At 40.0% G+C, this 19,632-nt stretch overlaps 1 protein-coding gene across 8 annotated transcripts in view; it reads right to left on the bottom strand.

Moving 5' to 3' along the window:
- The window catches only part of GABRR3 (gamma-aminobutyric acid type A receptor subunit rho3), a 32,974-nt gene that overhangs the window by 6,053 nt on the left and 7,289 nt on the right, over nucleotides 1–19,632 (bottom strand). For all 8 annotated transcript variants that reach the window (XM_064703698.1, XM_064703673.1, XM_064703662.1 and 5 more), the window contains 5 exons: nucleotides 13,954–14,066; nucleotides 5,859–5,926; nucleotides 4,341–4,564; nucleotides 2,190–2,272; nucleotides 1,466–1,606 (listed from right to left, as the gene is read on the bottom strand). In XM_064703698.1, the coding sequence (XP_064559768.1) occupies nucleotides 1,466–1,606; nucleotides 2,190–2,272; nucleotides 4,341–4,564; nucleotides 5,859–5,926; nucleotides 13,954–14,066 (629 nt within the window). The remainder of the gene's footprint in view (nucleotides 1–1,465; nucleotides 1,607–2,189; nucleotides 2,273–4,340; nucleotides 4,565–5,858; nucleotides 5,927–13,953; nucleotides 14,067–19,632) is intronic.

Raw genomic sequence — 19,632 nt, 5'->3', positions numbered from 1 at the left:
AGCTCACCAACAGAATCTCTGCATGTTAAGTGTAAAGTTACACTCTGCAAAGTCCAAGATGCAAAGCCCTGGGTGCAGGGCCCTTGTGAGGGTGCCCTGCTGTGCTCAAGGCTCTCTTTGCTTGCCTTGAGTGGTTTTGGATGAGAATAGCAAGGCAGAAAGAAGCCAGCTGAGCTCCTGGGACCCAGTCTGGTGGAAAATATTCCAGTCTCCTTCTGGCAACAAGGACAAATTGGATGCAGCTCTCAGCAAGGCAGAGTTACCATAGCAGGGTATCCACATGCCAGTGGCCCTTGAAAGATGGAGCTCTGTTCTTGGCTCACACAGGAGCAGGAGATAAGGGTGAAGAACCTTATCAAGCTGTGAATTCCTCACTGCTAAGGTGCATGGTAATTTAAACTGGAATTTCTGCATTCAGTAGCAGCCACCACAATTTTGGATGGCCCTCATTTGAAAACAAAAAGAAAATGACCTGTAAATAAAATGCACTAAATAAATATATCTGCTGCTTTCTTTAAAGGCTTTTTTTCCAAAGACTTGTGCACTTCATCGTATTAAATGGAGTAATTTCTCTTTTATTCATCTGTTTTGATATAAAGGGCATTAACCAAAATGAAATGAATTGACTCAGACTGTAAAGTACAATAGCAAGAGTGCTGTTTTCTTTGGTTAAAAACCTATGGTTAGACTACTTACATAGAGAAGTGTTTCAAAATTTATAATTTCATGTAAAACACAAGGAAAACAAATCCTCAACCTGCATGAAATCAAACCATGAACCCCTAAAGCTTTGTGCAGTTTGCCAGAAAGTATAGAGCAAGATCAACAGGCAGAAATAAAACCTGTCTGGGGCAGATCAACCTGAATTTAAAGTATGTTGCACTGACATAAAGTAATTTTTTTTCCTGCAACTTTATGTATAAACAAGGAAAATTAAGCAAATCATGAATTAGACCTGAACAGGTAATAATCTCATATGAAAATCAAGTTAGCAGACTTTTAGTGATGTTACACAGCTCCAAAAGTCAGGATATTTCAGCCAAGAAAACACTGGAATTCCTCTTGTTTGCTTTCTAGCACCTGACCTTTTAGGAATTCCATTTTCAAGCTTTTCTGTATAGCCAGGACATAAAGATTCCTGTAAATTCAATATTCCAGTGGCTTTCAGAGAGGCACCATGATTTTGCAAGAGCTCAGAACAGCACAATTTTGGTTGTGGTTTTTTTTTTTTTAGGTTCTTAATGCCAGATATGAATTTTACAAGTATTATTACGGCCTTTTTTCCCTAACATAAAGTTTTATATTGGTAATGCAAAGAGAACCAAGGCCCCAGACTGACAAGACCTCATTTGAACTGATGTCTCAGCAGCCACTGCCATTTACTAGCAAAGAATTTGAATGTGAAGGACATTCTGCATGAATTTATCCTGTGCTGCTCTCTCCTGAGGAGAGGGGCTTACTGTACCAGTGCTGCTGTAAAAAGCAAGTCCACTGGAAGCACTGAACTCCTCAATGAAGAACTGGGAGAGGGAGATGTGCTCATCTGTGCTCAGGGACTTGTTGCCATGTTTCCAGTACAACATCAGATCATCCTCATTGTATGCATCTGTGAGAGAGCAGAAAGTGAGGTTATAAACTTCCTGAAGTGAATCACTGCCTCTTCCCTCTCTTAGGGACAGGAGGCCACTCAAGCAATCTGGAAAAACCCCAAAGAGACCTTTTTTCACACCAATTTGTCAGCTGGCATGGAAAAATTTTGCCAGGATCATGTTCCATCTTGCAGCCCAGCCCTGTGCCCTGCCAGCAGCTTCCAGCTGAGGCAGGGGTGAAAAAGCAGATGTTTCACACTAACACAAGCACCCATCTTCATTTTTCCAACAAGTCAAATTCTGACATTTTATTTTACTTTTAATCTGTACATCTTTTTTCTCAGAGAAAAACCCCTCATGATTTTTGAGAGATTTTTAGATTTAGGCCATGGAATAAATACCCAGTGGGAATAAAGCAGGGTGCATCAGGGTTTTTCCAATTTCCCAAAGCTCACTGAAAAATCTCAAATTGCTTACAGTTCAGTATGTACATGCTGAAGGGTTCAGGTGACACCTCAAAGCAAGTGAAAGAGGCATAATGCACAAGAGGGAGTGCTGGTAAGGATGCACATGTGAAGAATCATTAGGAATTAAACTTACAGCTTTCCAATTCCAAAGAACAGTTCTGTGTGTCCAGAGGAAACCTGCTGAAATCCATGAAGCACATAGCAGAAACTGTTATTCTGCAGAAAAGTAGAGAAAAACAGAAATAAAATGAAAAAGTTCACACTTTCTTAGCTGTGCACACACCTTAGTACCAATCTGCTGTTTAGAATCCTATTGATTGAGGTTTTCTGACATTTTAGATGCCTCTAAAATAGCTTCAAGATGGTGAAATAAAGTTAAATCAGTGAGAGACCACCTTTTAAGAAAAAACATAAATAATCTTTATTATTAAATACATTACCTTTGATTTTTAAACCCTATATTTGATCCTTCATTAGCCTTTCACACATTTTGGTTTGAAGGTTTACAATTACAAAAATTACCAAAGGGAGTTCACACTTCATTTGATTTCTCATTGACTGAAGTAGATAATATTACAGATTAGAGCAAATATTATTCCAAGGGATGCTTTCCCAGCTAGAATGATTATAATATTTAATTGTAAAAAGAGATTAGCTGCAATTTCTGGAAGCTTACTCTCCTCTTAAATGGAATGCTTTATATTGTAAAAAGCTTAAGGAAATCTAGGCAAAGCCTATTTTATATTCCATCTGCTTTTCCATAAATGTTTAGAGGACAAATACCCCTTTGTATTTAATAAAGAACAAACAAAAAAAACTGAACCTGCTAGGGGCAGCAAATTAAATATGGTAAATATTGCCACATTTCCCTTTCCTGTCACAGCTTGCATGCCATTTGATGGTTAAGTTCAATTTTTCAGTTTTGCCCAAATGGAATCCCACAGGGATTTCAGTGAAGGTTATACAAGTGCCCTCTGAAAACCTGGGCTCAGTAACCACACTGTAGCTGAATTTTTACAAATATAAGACTTTACTGGCCTGAAATCAGATTCTAAGAGTGAAGACATGCATAGGACTTCTAACTAGGGATGTTGTTTCCATCCTTCAGCTATTGGCTAAAGGACATGGGGAATAAGAAAAGGAAGTCTGTTTTAGCAACAGCTCTGGATTTTGCTTTCACTTTGCTTCAATAAAATCCTGGATGCCAGGCACTGAAGAAAAACTGAAATATGCAGATTTATTGCATGTAAGTATCTGGAATTTAATTTACTTACTACATGTAAAACTAGCAATAAAAAAGGGTATTTCAAAGCACATCTAAGGAACAATTCCTGCTTCTCACTTGGAGAATCACTGATGCAAGCCTTAGTGGAGGGGTATAGTTCCTCTGACCCCTCCTTCTCAAGAATTATGGAAATTAATACAGCAATAAAAAGCACACTTCACCTCATTGTTCCTTACTTGAACATACACTACTTAAAAATAGTGTACAGCTGTTGTTGTGAGGATTTCTGCATGTCCTCATGACAGAGGAGAGAAATTCATTAATTGTTGCAACAATTATTACACAGCCACAACCTCAAATGCTTCCATAAATCCTTAAACTGTCCACACTGGATGAAATATCACTTCTGTGCTCAGAGCTAATTAGTACCAAACTGAATTTCTGCAATGCACAGGCCTCAGATCCCTTACCCTAGGGGGAAAATTGCTCCATTGAAACTATTTCTGCCACATCATCCAAATCTCCTTCATAAAGCAAAGCAGTAACATACACAGGGAAGGGAGACACATTAATGACCTTGCTGTTCCAGTTCTGGAATTGCTGTTTCACTTTCCAGTTCCTTTTAGTCCCACAACACTGGTGGTATCAGCACCAAAAATCTGTGCCTATCTAGAGCCCTGGTTTGTATCACTGGCATGTTAACTGGTTGAAAATAGCTGAGACAGTTTCAAAAGACTCAGGAAAAAGAATAAAACAAACAAAACTACCAAAATTATGGTTATTTGTTAATAATTATGGGCTTTACTGTACTCAGTAGCAATACTGCTAGAGCCACTGGTAAGGAACTAACACTTGATATTTCCCTTGATGGGAAACAATATCTGAATGATAGAAAAAATACATTTTCAATCCTCAATTAATTTTCCCACTGGCATACCAGCTTCCCATGATGTGCTACCAGGGGATTAATGCCAGATTCTTACCTGCAAGCATTTCCAGTCATTTTAATTACATGAGAACTGCAGCCATGGATGTTCTCAGGGAAGGGTATTTCCTCACCTCAGGCTGAAGAGCACGTTGCCATCAGGGTACACTCGGAGCATGATGTTTTCCACAGTTGTATCATGGATGAAAGATCTTTTGGAGTGCACAAAAAACACATCAGGCACCCAGATCTTCTTTATCAGCCGTCCATCGAAAGTCATGCTTTTGTTTTTGTTGCTGCGGAATGAGAGCCTCTCATCCTTCCAGTAGTGTCTGAGATACAAAGTCATGGTGAAGTCCTTTGTTTCATTAAAAATAAAAGGAGACAATACTTGTTTTAGTCATGTGCAATAGAAAACACACCAATTACCTATGCAAAGGATCAATTTCTTCTTTGCACATTATCTGAAAGATCCTTAATAAGAGGAACCAAGCACCACTCAATGAGTTTGAATTTGAATATTGATGAGATTTTGTCTCATCCCTGGTGTCTGGGACTAAGACTTCATTTATCCTTAGACAAAACTTCTACATATTTCAGTGGTCTTCTGGATTGGGCCAGCTGTGCAGTGAGAAAGAAGCTTTAAAACCAGACAAGGGTAAATGGAAAAAATGTTTCCTCTGGAAATCTTCACAACCTTCTCCAAGAATGGGCTGTGGTTCCCTTAAGGTTCCTTTACAAAGGGATTAATTGCAGTTCTTCACGAGCACTAGGTCAATTTTTTAAATCCACAAATCTGTTCATTTTGTACAAATATTGTAGAGGGGCTAAATGAATACATTTATTAATCAAATGCATCATAAAGAAACAATTCAATGAATATCATAAGAGTAAGGAGTTAGATTTTACAATATTTTCAATCACTACACTATTCTTTTAATATTTTATGATCCTATTTAGAGAAACATCACAACTGCAAATATACTTGTGGGAAGAGATGGAGAGGATGCTGCAAAGGCAGTGTGAGCTTCTGCACAGCCTGACTGCTCTGTGTTCACCTATATAAATTTTGTATTATTAGGCAGACACCATTTATCTCAGTAAAACAATTGCTTCGGGTAAGAATACTGTGAAGAAAGTTTGATCTTCCCCTGTAATATGATTTTATGGCCCTGTAATATGATTTTATGATTTGGGTAGGTTTGTAAAGGAGTGCAGGAGCTCATACTGACAATATTAGTGACAATTTGGGGTGAAGAATGAACAGACTGCATTCCAGTACCACAGGCCCTAACTGCAGTGTCTCCTCCCCAGAACCATTTCTGGAACTGATCTTCCTCTTTCCATTTGTTATGATCCCAGCTCCATCCATGCCACAATTATGGAACACTCAGATTTGCATAGGCAATAGAAGCAAAGGACATGAAGCCTCATCATGCAATGGAACATTGAGAGCAGAGCACTGCCCACTCTGAGCTGTTCCTCTGGCCCAGGGAGAAATTCAGCACTTACTAATGTAAATGCATGCTTCAAGGCAAGGATGTGCTCTTCAGGGTTTGCTTTCTTTACCTTCATTATTCTGTACCATCCATCTGGATATTTCTGAACCCCCCTGTATTTTTACTGAACCCCTTTATTCCAGTCCTGCTCACCATGTCCACTTCAGAAATGCTGTCAATGCTCTCCACCTGCACATCAATGCCCACAGGTATTGGTGACCCTGCATGGGAACAGAAAGAGGCATGAGGAGCAAAAATCCATCTTTTTAAAGGGGAGACAGCAACACCAGCAGGATACAGAGAGTACTCTATCCCAGAATTTACTGCAGGCTCTCCACCTTAAACACTGAATCATAAAAAGCAACAAAGTAAAACGGTTGTGAAAATAAGCACAAGATGTTCAGTGCTCTTTGTGCAAGCAGACCAGTTGGTTTTGGCCAGCAGTGGCAAAAAAAGTCCTTGTGATGCCACAGCAAATTAATGAACCCCTTGGAGTGCAATTCAGAACCACCATGGGAAAAAGCTGATATATGGAATACATCAAAGATTGCAAAGCTTTCTTACCACTTCCAATGCTCATTCACAAAAAAACATACTTATTCTGACTCCTATTATCTTTAGTTACTGAGCTGTTCAAGGTTTGGTATAGCTGTTCATGAAAAAGCATTGCTTGCTCACAAGGGAAAAGCTGTACACATGCTAATCATGTTCTGTCACTGTGTTGTGTATTTACTGAGTGCATTTTTAGCATGAAGTTACTCCAAATCAATTAAAAATTACAGCCAAATATGAAATGATTTCCACTCTTTTCAGTGGGAAATATCAAGAATGAAGGATTTAGTTCTACATGGGTTATGTCATTCCACTAATTGATTAATCATTTCCTGACAGGGGAGGAAGAGAGGAGCATGCTACAAACCACCACCCCAAGAATATTCTGCTTTTAGCATGAAAATCAGTAGTAATTATTGTACACAGGATTCCAATCACTTTTGTCCAAAACAGCCAGCTAAAATATTTTTTAAGTACACATTTCAAATAACCAGTTAAAAACATCAATACAGTGAAGTCTGAACAGCAACACCTTTTCTAACTTGTCTTTTTCTTGTGTTTTCCTTTTAGCCCTGTCAATCCAAAATAGTCCAGGAACATCACTCTGGTGATAACCAGCCACAATATTGTGTCCCTTTTTGGAATTATCCTTAAAATAGCAGCCTTCCAGGATTACACAGCTGCCTCCAGTTCTTACCAGTAAAGATCTTGAACTATTTTAGAGGTATTTTTAAATCTGGCTCTGTAATCTCTTGATTTTCCTTGTCTTTTTTTAATGGGGAGTCTGTCCCTGCACAGAACAGATGAAGATGCACTGTGCATGGGAAATGAAGTGAGATGTGCTCAGAGTTAGCAGGGCACACCAGAAAATATTTAGGCACTGACAAGAGCTGGGCTCCTTGGCTCAGAAATTGTGTCCCTCTCTGAGAGAATGCCTCCCTCAGCCTCTTGGCCAAAGCCCAAAAGAAGATTCAGGACTCTAGAAAGCAAAGTTTGTTATTAAAACACCAAGCAGTACTTTAGAAAAATGCTGCTGCTTCTGGAGAATAGAGACAGGAAAATCCAGCTGCTCCAGAGGCTGATGCACAGAAGTATCAATGAATATATTCAGCCAGATTCCTTCATATAAAACAACAGAAGTTTTCATACCTCTCCTAAACTAGTTTTGCCCACTTCTTTCTTTGTCTTGATCACAACACCAAAATAGTTTATTTACACGAAATACCAGCTTGTAGCAAATACTGGTACAAAAGTGCCTGGTTGTAATCTGAGTCATCTTTTCTGTATTCCACTGAAATCTTGTAAATTAAAAACAGGTTCAGCCAAAGTAGAAGTCATTGTGGAATTTATACCTGATGTGAGCATCGTTCACAAAAGGCATTCACACATCATTTAAATGCAAACAACAATTTATACTGAATTATGTGGGTGGAACAGGAGGGGAGGGGGAGCAGCTCTCAATGTCAAGAAAGGTTTTACCAGTTCCTGAGGCAAGGACAAATCTAAAGCAAATAAAGTTAAATGTCTCCCATCAGCATTCTTCAGGCAAACAAGGAGCTAAGCACAAATCACATCCCAGAATCAGACATCTGACTTTCTAAGCCTGTGTCATGTGGAGTGAGGAAAAGGCTTTTCTTAGTGACTGCTGCTCCAAGCGTGATGACAGCAGCTCTAGTATTTTTTGTCATTTCAAAAATCACAGACAATTTCTTACCCAAACAAATATTATTCCAGTGTGAGCAAAATTTCCATCAACAATTCAGCTCCTCTGGGCAGATACAAAGGAACTGATCACAGAACTAGAAATCAGTGGCAGCTTATGGTTATGTTGGTTGCATGCACACAAACCAAAGTGCCCCTGTCCATAAATACACACAGAGACACTGATTCTTGGAAAGGACAGCCTGTACTGCACTGGGAACTACCATAAAAATATGCTGGTGGTGACCATGAATAGCATAAAAGAAATCAGAACCTATGGCCAGGAGAAATACAGTGAACAATTCTAAAGTGAATTGAATAAAAAGGGAACTGTTACAATTAAATTCATTCCTGATTAGGTAGAAATGCAAGAAGTGTGAAACAGAGTGCTTGAGAAAAGAGTCCTCTTCTCTGTCTGAAGAAAGACAACAGCCTTACTCATGATGCTCAGTGAGAAACCACTGTCCAGTCAAGCATTCAGCACAGAGAATTATTACAGCACATCCCCTACCCCAGCCCTGATCCACTACTAACACATCAGAGCAGCTGCAAATATTCCCTTCCCATTCTGACTCTACTTTGGCAACAAATGTAAGTAGATAACAAAGACAGTAAAGACTGCACAGATATGATCACTGTGCTGTTCAGTTTTCTCATCTGGAGCACTTCTATACCATTGTCACAAACACACCCAACAAGATACCTATGGCCTCAGTCTGGCCTAATCCTTCATGGTTTTTGGGAATATTTGTGGATGTGATTAAAAATCACCTCCACTAGAAACAGGGATAATTAGCTATTGGGAACAGGCTGCTAGGAACTGTAATTTCTTCATCCCTTGGATTTGTTTTGTCACAAGAGGCTGTTTTTATTAAAAAAAACATAATTACAGTAAGAGTAGAAAAGGTTCCTAAACCAACCAAAACAGGAAAGCAATTTTTCCTACCTCTGTGTCTACATCAAGCTTTCTCCCTGCTAGACTGAGAATTTCAATCTCTGGCTGACCATCAGACAACAGCATCAAATTCCCTTTAAAAAAAAGCAACCAGAGCAAAGCTGTGGCTTTTATTTCCCAGTTTGACAAAACTGGGGATGGCAGAGAGGATTTTGTTATTAAATTGAGCAGCTTCAGTTGCTTCTGGAGAGTCACTACAAATCATTATTTTAGAGGGATTAGTGATTTTCACAATGGTGGCTCCACAGATTTTCAGGATAATTACTCCTCAACAGAAAAAAAAAAAAAAAGCATTGTTTTCAGACAGGTTTAACTTCATGCAAGCCATTCCCAGTCTTTTATTTTAAAGGTTTAAGCATAGCAAAAGAATTCCTTGATGAGCATGGAATTTTATTAATAGATAGCACATCAGGCAAATTCTGTAATACCCTTTCTAAAAGGGATATTATGTAAAAAGGCTATCTATCCTTTTAGCATTTTTAGGATCAATTTCCACAGCAATAATGACTGGTTTAGTGAATGCTATAATATTTTTATAATAGCCAGACCTTTGGGCACACAACAGATTGCACCTGAAGATCTATGGGATAAATGTTGAATTTAGAAACAACTGCACACAGCTGGCTTTGGGTGCTGGAAAAAAAGGAAAGTTTACCAAGTCTACCAGTAGGAGATAGAGACTAAGGCAGAATTAAGATCTGTAGGTGGATTTTGTTCTGAAAAAGAGGAAGAAAGCTGGTTAGAAATGTAAACAAGCTCAAGGGAGTTGAAGCTTTGTGGATTTCTAAAATTTCTTCTGGCAATGACAGGAACAGGAGAATTACTGGCAACAGTATTTTCTTCTTGTTCCTAATATATTTCTTTCTTGTTTATGTAAGGAATGAAGGTGGTCTGGTATGAGCAGTAACCAGCCCTTGAAGTGGAAGATTTAGCAATGTGAAAGAAAAAAATCCAGAGGAAAACTGTTAGAGGTCTTGCAAATAATCAATATATTTCCCCTCCCCTCCTGTCCTGGACCCCCAGATATTCCTTCCAGTAAGAGGTGACAAAAATTCTATTTTCACCCATGTGAGTCTTCACCACAGGGAGAAGACATTTCTCATCTTTCAGGAAGAGCTGTGGTGCAAAAGAGAAAAGGTCTTGGTGGCAAAGAGCTGCTAGAATTGCAGCACTTTTTGAACATACACTGGGCCATATTTTCTTTCCTTCCCTCCCCCCATTTACCTTCATATATAATATATTTTTATATATTATATAACATATATTATGTATATATATGTATTATACATCTATTTTGAAGAGGGAGGAAGCATAAAGGGGGAGGTGATATAATGGGATTTCTGACCCTCTGAAAATTCAGAATGAAGATTATGTTTAATTGCAGATTGAGATGCAAATTTTCAGGAAAGACCTCTTGACCAACTAAATGCTTGTGAATTATTTTCATAATTTCTAACACTTGTTTATGTTATTATCTTCCATATTGGTTGAAAAAGAAGAGATCATCAATTTTAAAACTTTAACTAACACACTTGTAATGTAGGAAACTACAGGTCCTTAAGACACAAGGTAGAAGAAAAAACAATATATATATAAAAAAACAGTACAAAGACATTTATACACACATGCATGTGTTACTTCCACCAGTACTTTGAAATAAGATAGTTCAGAAAATAAAAATATATAGATGAATAGATGTATAATAGGAAAAAAAGTAGATTTAAAGCATTTCTATGGATTTGCTCTCAGACCCCTCTCAGCATGGAGTTTTGGCTGCTATGGCAGTTTGCATTGTGGCCCTCAGATCTGAGCTGATACAAGTCAGGATATGCTGAGAAGTCTCGTTCCTTGTCTGTGCTCACCCTTTCTTGCTGAGTTTAAAACTTGGGGATGAGCATTCCAAGAAGTGCTGGCAGCATAATTTCATTTCTGACTTTTTCTCCACTCCCAGTTTAAGCTGCCTTCTCACTTCCAAACCAAACAGGACCATGATATTACACAGAAGGCAAGAATTCAAACAACAACCACAACAAAAAATTTAGGAAAGAAGAAAACACCACCAGCTTCCATCAACAAGAGCCTGGCTTAGGGAGTAAATACAATGCAACAATGCCAAGTTTAGATTTTTAAAGTTTGGGTGCACTGAATTGTTGGTTTGCCTCACTTATCCTCACTGTATAATGAACTGCAAAGTAACATTTTTAAAGAGTAGGATCAGCTTGCCAGTAGTTGCTGGGTTTGCTTCATTTCAATGCTCTGTGTTTCTCTGGCTTTGATCTCTAATCTGCTAATAGACAATGTCAGGACTAAATTTAAAAATTTACAGTCAGAGTGTCAAATTCTGATTGTGCAGCTGCAGTGGCACTGCAAGCAACAGAAGAATGCCAAAATACACTTGTATAAATGGCAGCAGAGTTGTGTTCATTTGGTAAAAAAATGGATCTGTCACCTCCACAATTATCTCCAGTAACACTGCAGCCAGCAGCATCAGTGCCCAACAGTTCTCCATTTACTTCCCCCACATTTTTCCCTGTGCATGTTTGCTCAGTTTACAAATCCCTCTGTTTTAACTTTGTACAACTTAACTGTAGGTACTAAAAATTCTGGGTCCTGTGGTCCACTCATTTACATGGCATGTGTGGGGCTAAATGAAATCAAGCAAGGCAGGCTTAGATTTAAGAGTTCCCTGAACTGAGGAATCTGCAGCAGCATGAATTTTCTTGCTACCTTTTCTCCTAAACTGGTGCAGAGGGTGATTGACCTTCTCAGGCAAAGGAGCACAGTGGAGCCAGATTAACAAAATCTGTCATTCCAACTCCCTGACAAACCCAGAAAATCACAATGGGGTATAGGAGAGGGGGAAAAGCCCATTCCTCTTCTACAGGTAAAGAATAAATACTTTTTAAATAAAAAAATGTAAATAATAAATACTTGTTTTTCATCCAGCTTTCCTGATCTGGTTTTTTGTTGTTGCTGCACTGATGCATTGTGCTGAGGTGAATAAATCATGTGATGTGACACATGACAGATACAAGCCCCTCATGAGTCACAGTACGGAGCTGCTTCATTAAATCTGATGAAAACAAACCCAGGATTTCACCTGTGGTAACTGCACAAAGCCACAGTGCTGTAAATAAGTCTCAGAGCAGTTCAGGGTTATGTTCTAAGTGCTGTGGCAATGGCTGCAGCAATGATATCTCTAATTTCTCCCTCTTCTCTGGGTAAGATTCCTCCTGCTGCACACTTAATCATCACTGTTTTTCAGAGAAATCCACACCCCATGTCTGCTGTCATAAAATAATCCCAAGGATGTTATTCAGATTCATGTTTCTGTAAAGAAATTTGTCCACTGATGAGGTCACAATGGTTTGTTAAATCTCTGCTACTGCCTTATGAATGCCAAACCACTCCTTACTCCTGCAACACCACTGGAATCAATGGGAAAACAGGAACTCTGGGTTGGCACTCATTTCACTGGGACTTTTTTCACTCTGTGCTGTAAAAATGCCAGTGGATCTGTTCTAGTCTAAGAGTTTCACATTCCACATCTTAAAGGAGTTCTGAAAATTTGGAAGTGTGTGAAGAAAAAGGTGCTTCCCATGCCAGTGTGGCATGTGGGTGACAGAGGAGAAGCAGAGCTGAGGCACTGTCCTCCTAAAAGTTATTTCTGAAAGCAGAGCTGAAATCACAGCCAGGGCAATGTGATGAGTGAGAGGCCTGTGCAGTGAAGTCAGGGGAAAAACTACAGCTGGCTTCAAGAGGAACTGAATGGGCTCTGTGAAGAGGCAGCTACAAAAAAAGGACAAGGAGAAAAAGCCTGGGTGTGAAAAATCCTCACTGCCCCTGGAAAATGACAACTGCCAGGTCACAGGGTGTGTTCTCAAAGCTGCTTTTATGTACATCATCAATACTGGTTTCTGGGATGACCCAGTGATAAAGGACATCCCAAACCTCTGTCTGCTTACATGGAAATGCTGCATTCTTTCTGAGGTGACACTCTCAGAAATTTACATTCCTTGTGAGGTAACAATAAGATGTCCAGATTAACAGATATTAGACAAGACAGGTATTAGGCAAGAGGAAATCTGAATTTCTGTTGCCAAGAAACAGACTGTATCTCAACTATTATTCAAAACCAGGCAAGGTTTTTGCTGTCTGACAAGACATCATTTCTATGGTAACAAGAAACCCTTTCCCATTCTCCCAGTGCATCCCAAGATGTTTTCCTTACCCATTCTCCCTCCTGGCACAATCAGCAGCCCCAGATCCCAGCAGCTGGTGTCAACAAGAGCAGCTCCCAGACCTCAGCTGGCCTCCCAAATCTGTGCTTGTCTACACAACTGATTATTGGTCCTCAGATATTTCCTTTTGGCCTCATAATCCAGAGCAGTCCGGTCTAATTTTCATGAATCATGACAAGGGAAGTGGTGACGCAAAGGCTCAGACAAAGCTTATTAGTGGGGCAGCTTTCTCATTTTCCCTCCCATGAAGGAGAGTCAAAACTGAACCCAAACTGTGAACATCCCATTGAATACTCCCTTGATCCAGATGCAATTTAATTAAATGAACAAATAATCATCACAGTGCCCAACAAGACAGAAACAATATCATAATAACCTGAAGGCCTGTGGGTAGTTGTTGTTGTTGTTTTTAATTTTGTACACAGCAAACAGGATTTAGGAACTGATGGATCATTTCAATCTCTCAAATCAAATCTGATGAGTAAGTAATTTGCTAATTGCTACTGGACTGTGCCATTTACAGGGATACCTTAATCACTGTTCTCAAAGAACCTTTTTCTAATACTATTTTTTACTTAGTTCTGTAAAGCAGACAACTTGAGCAGTTCCTCCTATTGATACACTAAAGGCAGAGAAGCCCCTTGTCTTTGACTATTTCTGTATTTCTTCTTTATTTCCTGAAGTACAACAACTGAGCTGTGCTGCCATTAAGTCTGCCATTCCATTTGAAATGACCAAGTTGAAGTAAACTCCCAGAGAGAGGATAAACTCTTACCCAGCCCAGGCAGGTGCTGCTTACCTCCAAACCCAGGTCTCAGAGCAAAGTCATGGTCCTCTATGTGAAGGAGCTGCTCAGTTTTGTGTGGTCGGACCTTCGTGCTGTCAAGTTTCCTTATTTTAATTTCTCGTTTGCTATGTTTAAATTAAAAAAAAAAAAAAAGTGAGAAACTTATTTTATTTCTGCTGCCCTGACATTCACAGTGCTAGTCAAATGAAATAGGGACCTGGGAATACTGGGCAGCTGAATTTGGAATGTTAAGGGTAAGAACTGTGCTAATAAAGCTGGAGAAAGATATATTGGGAAGGGTTGGGAAATGAGATAGGAGGGTGCCCAGGTCCATGAAGAACACCAATTGTTTATAAGAAGTCCTAGGAAGAACTGCTAGATCCTCTGCTGTTCTCCTCAGAGATTGCAGCTACCATTATACAAGAGAATAGAGCTGTTTAAAGTTATTATTCACATAAACACTTGCAAATCATACTTGGAACTGACACCACATATCCATGATTTAACCACTTCATACATTATCCATACTACAGAGACAATGATTCCTTTTCTTATAAATGTGGTTTTTTTCCTAGGAGCTCAAATGAGTCAATCATTTTTGTAGAAGGACTGAGAAAGGGTGATCCTGGATGTAGGGACTTGCAGGGGGACTGGCTTTAAGTGGAAAGAGAGCAGGGTTAGGTTGGATTCAGGAAGAAATTCTTTCCTGTGAGGGTGGTGAGGCACAGGCTGCCCAGAGAAGCTGTGGATGCCATCCCTGGAAGTGTTCAAGGCCAGGTTGGATGGGTTTTGAGAAACCTGGTCTAGTGGAAGGTGTCCCTGCCCATGGCAGGGGGGTTGGAATGAGATGATCTCATGATTTTGTATTTTACTGTACACATCAGGAACACCTTGCTCACAGAAGTGTTCTCATGGGAATGCAGTGCTTTGGCAGGTTTTGAGATTCCTTTCACTCAGGCTATTTCAGAATAGGTCAGACATTTATTTGCAGGAATGACTTGAATACAGCTGCTTTGCCACAGGCAAAGGACTCTCCCTAGACACAATTTCTTTCATGCCTTCTGTGATTCTCTGGGACTTTGCTGCAAGCAACTGTAATTATTACTTTTGACTGAACAATAGAAATGTGTTCTGAAGATTGGCCCTGTAGCCAAACACTGCTTAAGGCAAGGTATGGAACACCTTAGGATAAGGTGTATGCCTCTATTTACTTATTTTTGTCCTCCCTCTCACTTTTTTCTTAATAAAGAAGCCCAAGAAATTACTTCTACATTACAGGAATGATGAGGTGGCTGTTGGGCTACTCAGAATTGCTGGGCTTGAACAAATTCATTTACCTCAGTATTCTTGAATGTCTCTGGCAGTGCTGTCTGAATCAAATTACCAGGGCCATCAGAAGGTCCATGAAGCATTTCAAATACAGACTTTGGTTTTTGGAGTATGAAATCATGTGGATGGTGAAATGCAAGCCCACGCTTCAGAGAATTAAAATCACCACAGATCAAGCCTGCAGCAGGGTACAATGGGCAGCAGAACTGAACAGCTGCAATGTTCTACATGAGGAAATTCTGCTGCCTGGGATCCAGGAGAGGAGAAAATGATGAATTATGTTCAGAACGCCATGGCACAGCTAATACAGCTGGGAAGCATGAGGTCATTTGTCATCTGATGTGCCAAGGAAAAGGCCTGTTTGATGCTCCAAGGATTTCACTGGAAGAAGCAGGCTGGAACTGATTCATCTATTACAACTCCTCACTGGATGCAAGTCTGTGACTGAGGAAGCCTTTCCCTGGACAAGAGAGGCAAAACATAAGCTACCAGGGCAGGAATTTTCTATTTAATAAGCCACTGGGAAGAGTTCTTCTGGGATTTTAAACTACAAAGCGATTTGGAAGGAGCATGGCCTGCTAACTGCTCAAGGTAATGAGCTTAAGCATGCTGGACAGATTCTTACACTCCTGCAAAGGATTTGGAAGCCTATGGAAGTAGCTATCATGCATTACAGAGGCCATCAAAAAGGGAAAACAGCCCCCAAACTGGGAAATGACTTTGCTGGCAAAGCAGCAAGAGGGGTTGCAGAAAAGGCCATTCTTGCACTGGTAGCACAGACAGAAACAGATTTGTCAAAGTTTACCCCAAAATATGATCAGAGGGATCACAAATTAATTAAGTTTCTTGAGGCTGAGACCAAAGAAAGTGGGTGGGCTGTAACCCTGGCAGGACAGGTTGTAGTTCCACTGCTGCTCCTTCAAGTAATAGCCCAGCAGGAGCATGAGAGTACCCACTGGAAAACAGAAAATCCTTTAGAACATCGGGAGAAAGCAGCAACAGGGAGAAGAATGATTGATACTGTACAATCTATACCAAGCAAGTGTGAAACCTGTTGTAAAAACAACCCTGACACAAGCACAAGAGTTGTGTTAAGGATAACAAAGACAGGAGATCTCCCAGAAAATTACTGGCAAATAAATTTTGCTGAGATGCCACACAAGGAGGGATGGAAATCTACACTAGTAATGGGGAATCCCTTCAGTGGATGGCCTGAAGCTCACCCCAGTCACCAACACAGCAAGGGAAGTAGTGAAAACTTTGCTCAATCCTGTAATTCCAAAGTTTGGGGTTCCTCTGGAAATGTCAGCAGATAAAAGACCACATTTAGCAGGATTCTGGGACTTGTGGTAACCACATATTCCCTGAACAGAGAGAGACATTCTCCCAGGATTTTCCTGGGAAGCTGTGAGAAGCTGTGGGAAACTTAAAAAGAAGGGTTCAAACAATTAATATCTCTCTTTCTGTAACTGTTGTTTATAGATATGGTTCTCCAGAATGTGCCATTCATAGTTCACCAATAGTGTGAGAGAAGATTCCTAAAGGCCAATCAGGCCTTAGGTGCACCATTGTTTCTATAAGAACTGTTGATTTCTAATAATAAGATGTCTTTTCATGCCTTGTGAATCAATCCCTTCCATGGACAGCCTGTCCCAGAACTGGACAGCCCTTTTGAGGAAGACATTTCTGTGAAATCATTAGCAGAGGGATGCACCTAAGGACAGGAAATCTTTCTTTACCCAGCAGCAGTCATAGTAACAAAGAGAACCCTGGCATTGGTGTAGATCTGGGCAATGAGAAAAAGTTCTTGGTCTCAGTGAGGCACATGCTCAAGAAACTACTGCTTCCCCTCATAGCTGTGCCTCCCACAGCTGTATTTCAGACAAGGGCTTATATTATGTAAATTAAATGCAAATCTATAATTACAGTCCAAAAGAGGTCATAAAAAGCACTTGAACTGTTTCAGATCACGCAGGGAATTCACTCTTGCTGGTACTTCTATATTAAATAATTGGGAGCACTAACTTTCTGGCTGAATACTATTGCATGGACCTTGGCATTTGCCAGAGATCTCAAAGAGCAGTTAGTCTCTGCCTACAAAACCAAAGCAGCTAATTCAGAATTAATTAACAATGGACAAAGATGTGTCAGGCTTTTAAAGACAAATTTAGCTGCTCCTACCTAGCCTTGAAAACCATTAGCAAATGAAAGGCTAAAGGTCTGCTCAAGGGCACTTAGATCATGTTTGGTTAAAGCATTTAATCACTTAATGTCATCAGTGTAGCTCCATAAACCAATGGCATGAGTGTCCCATCTGGTTGTCTTTAACTCACCAGGCTATCAAAATTTTATGCTGGTTCAAGGAGAAATAGGACAAGTTCATGGAAAAGAAATCCACTGAAGATCACTAAATCTACAGAAATTACACTCAAGACAGGATGTACTGGAGGAAATTTGGTGGCTTGGTACAGCTGTGAATATTAGGGGGAAATATCTTATTTACCCAAGGTTGTGCTTGCAAGCCCTTGTTATAAACTCAGTACAGTGCAGGGATCCCTGGAAAGATCCTGCTTGGCTCTTCTGTTTCAGAGTTCTGCTAATGACATGGCAAAAGTTCTTGTAGGAAACTAGAGAAAGGGTTTTTTCCCCTACCATCCCTTCATATTCAGAATTAAACTAAGTAAGTTCACGAGAAGAATACTATTAAGGTGCCTTTTGTGAAAAGAATACACTGGATGTCATGGCCATAAGTTTCTTTCCATTGCTGTGTCCCCAGGATATTCTAGCTACTACTAAATCAAAGGTATCCAAAAGGTAGAAGTTACAGAAATCTTATACCAAGGGGAGTCCATGGGGTAATCCACTGTGAGCTCTTAAATGTTTAAATACATCAAGCCTTGAAACCCAGATAAATGAAATAATCAAAATTGCACAGTTCTCTCATACACATGAAAATGCATTTCTAATTGTTCAGAAACATCAGCAATATGTACCAAGAAAAAGCCCAATTTTTTGACAATCAAATGTTTTGTTCTTTGCTGTAGGAAATGGACTATGAGAATAATCGCTTTCTCATGTACTTTTGGTTAATGCTTCAAAATCTTCTTTACAGGAGAATGCAGACAAACAGCTTTGGAGGGAGAACTGGGTTACTCTATTAAAACAGTGGAACTTGTAGGTTAAGTAACATTTTCACATGGGATTCTTTTTAAAAGGCCACCCATTTAACCAAGGCCATCTGTCAGCTGTGTCCCTAATAACTCCAGTGCTGGCTGAAAGATTGTTCCCAGAAAGAAAAAGAAGCTGATGCAAAGTCAGACCCTGATGCAATGTACTGGAGGATAATGCAGCCTTTAGAACAAAAGCAGAGAATGAAACAAAGAGAAATTAAACACGTTTGGATCCTTTGCAGAGAAAAGCTGATTTGCTGCTGTTAAGCTTTGGGATCCTCTGTGGATCAGATTTTCCAGTCTTCTTCCCAGCTCAGAATCACCAGGAGCTAGGAAATGAGGATGTGGGATGCCAAAGCTTGCCTGGTACACAGAAAACTGCCCCACCAGGCAGCAGCAGATGGATTCCTCCTTGTTCCTTTCTGATAAAACACTCGTGCCTGTCTCCCAGGATTGCCACGTGGATTCATGTGCATGTGCCAGTAAAGAGCTGTGACCATGCAGAGCACACTGTGTTGCAAGAGGATTGTCATCAGGATGGCACAAAATTTCCTGTCCCCTACCACCAGGCCCCCTCCTGCTTTGTGATTTGTTAGGTCAATGATGGAACAACTGCTCCCAGCTAAGGCAGAGCAGGATAAATGCAAACAACAGCAGCACATGCTCCCCTCTTACCAGAGACAAAAGTGTAGCAGCTGAGCTTAAAACAGACCTCCCTTGCCACTGCCACTACCAAGGTATTTTATTCTGTTTCCATTTGATTCTTAACTGCTTCCTGAGATTGGCAAAGCACAGATGAAATCTTATGTTGATACTGGGGCCAGTTCTGCTTATTTTCCTTTGTTATTACAAATAATTGTACACCAGCACTCGACTGTTTGAGTCTGCGATTCTTTTCATGAAGAAAATAACTGGCTTGCACCAAACTTGGACCCATAATTTTGAGCAGAAACCCAGAAGTCCTGAGTGACACAGCACCTCTGGGCACCTCTGTTGTGTCATCTCTTACCCTGCATTGCTAAACAGGATTTTATCAAGAATTGGAGGGTTCCAAGTGGATGATTGCACAAGAAATGATACAGGATGTTAACAGCTGTACACCTGCTGCAAGGCATGAAACTTGAGGGGGAAAAAACAGCTTAAACATATCAGAGGAGTCCAATTATGTTACTTTTCTTCAAAATGTGATATT

This window comes from Zonotrichia leucophrys, chromosome 1 (assembly GCF_028769735.1).
Source record: "Zonotrichia leucophrys gambelii isolate GWCS_2022_RI chromosome 1, RI_Zleu_2.0, whole genome shotgun sequence".
Classification (NCBI taxonomy): domain Eukaryota; kingdom Metazoa; phylum Chordata; class Aves; order Passeriformes; family Passerellidae; genus Zonotrichia; species Zonotrichia leucophrys.
This window is presented reverse-complemented; position numbering and strand designations above follow the sequence as displayed.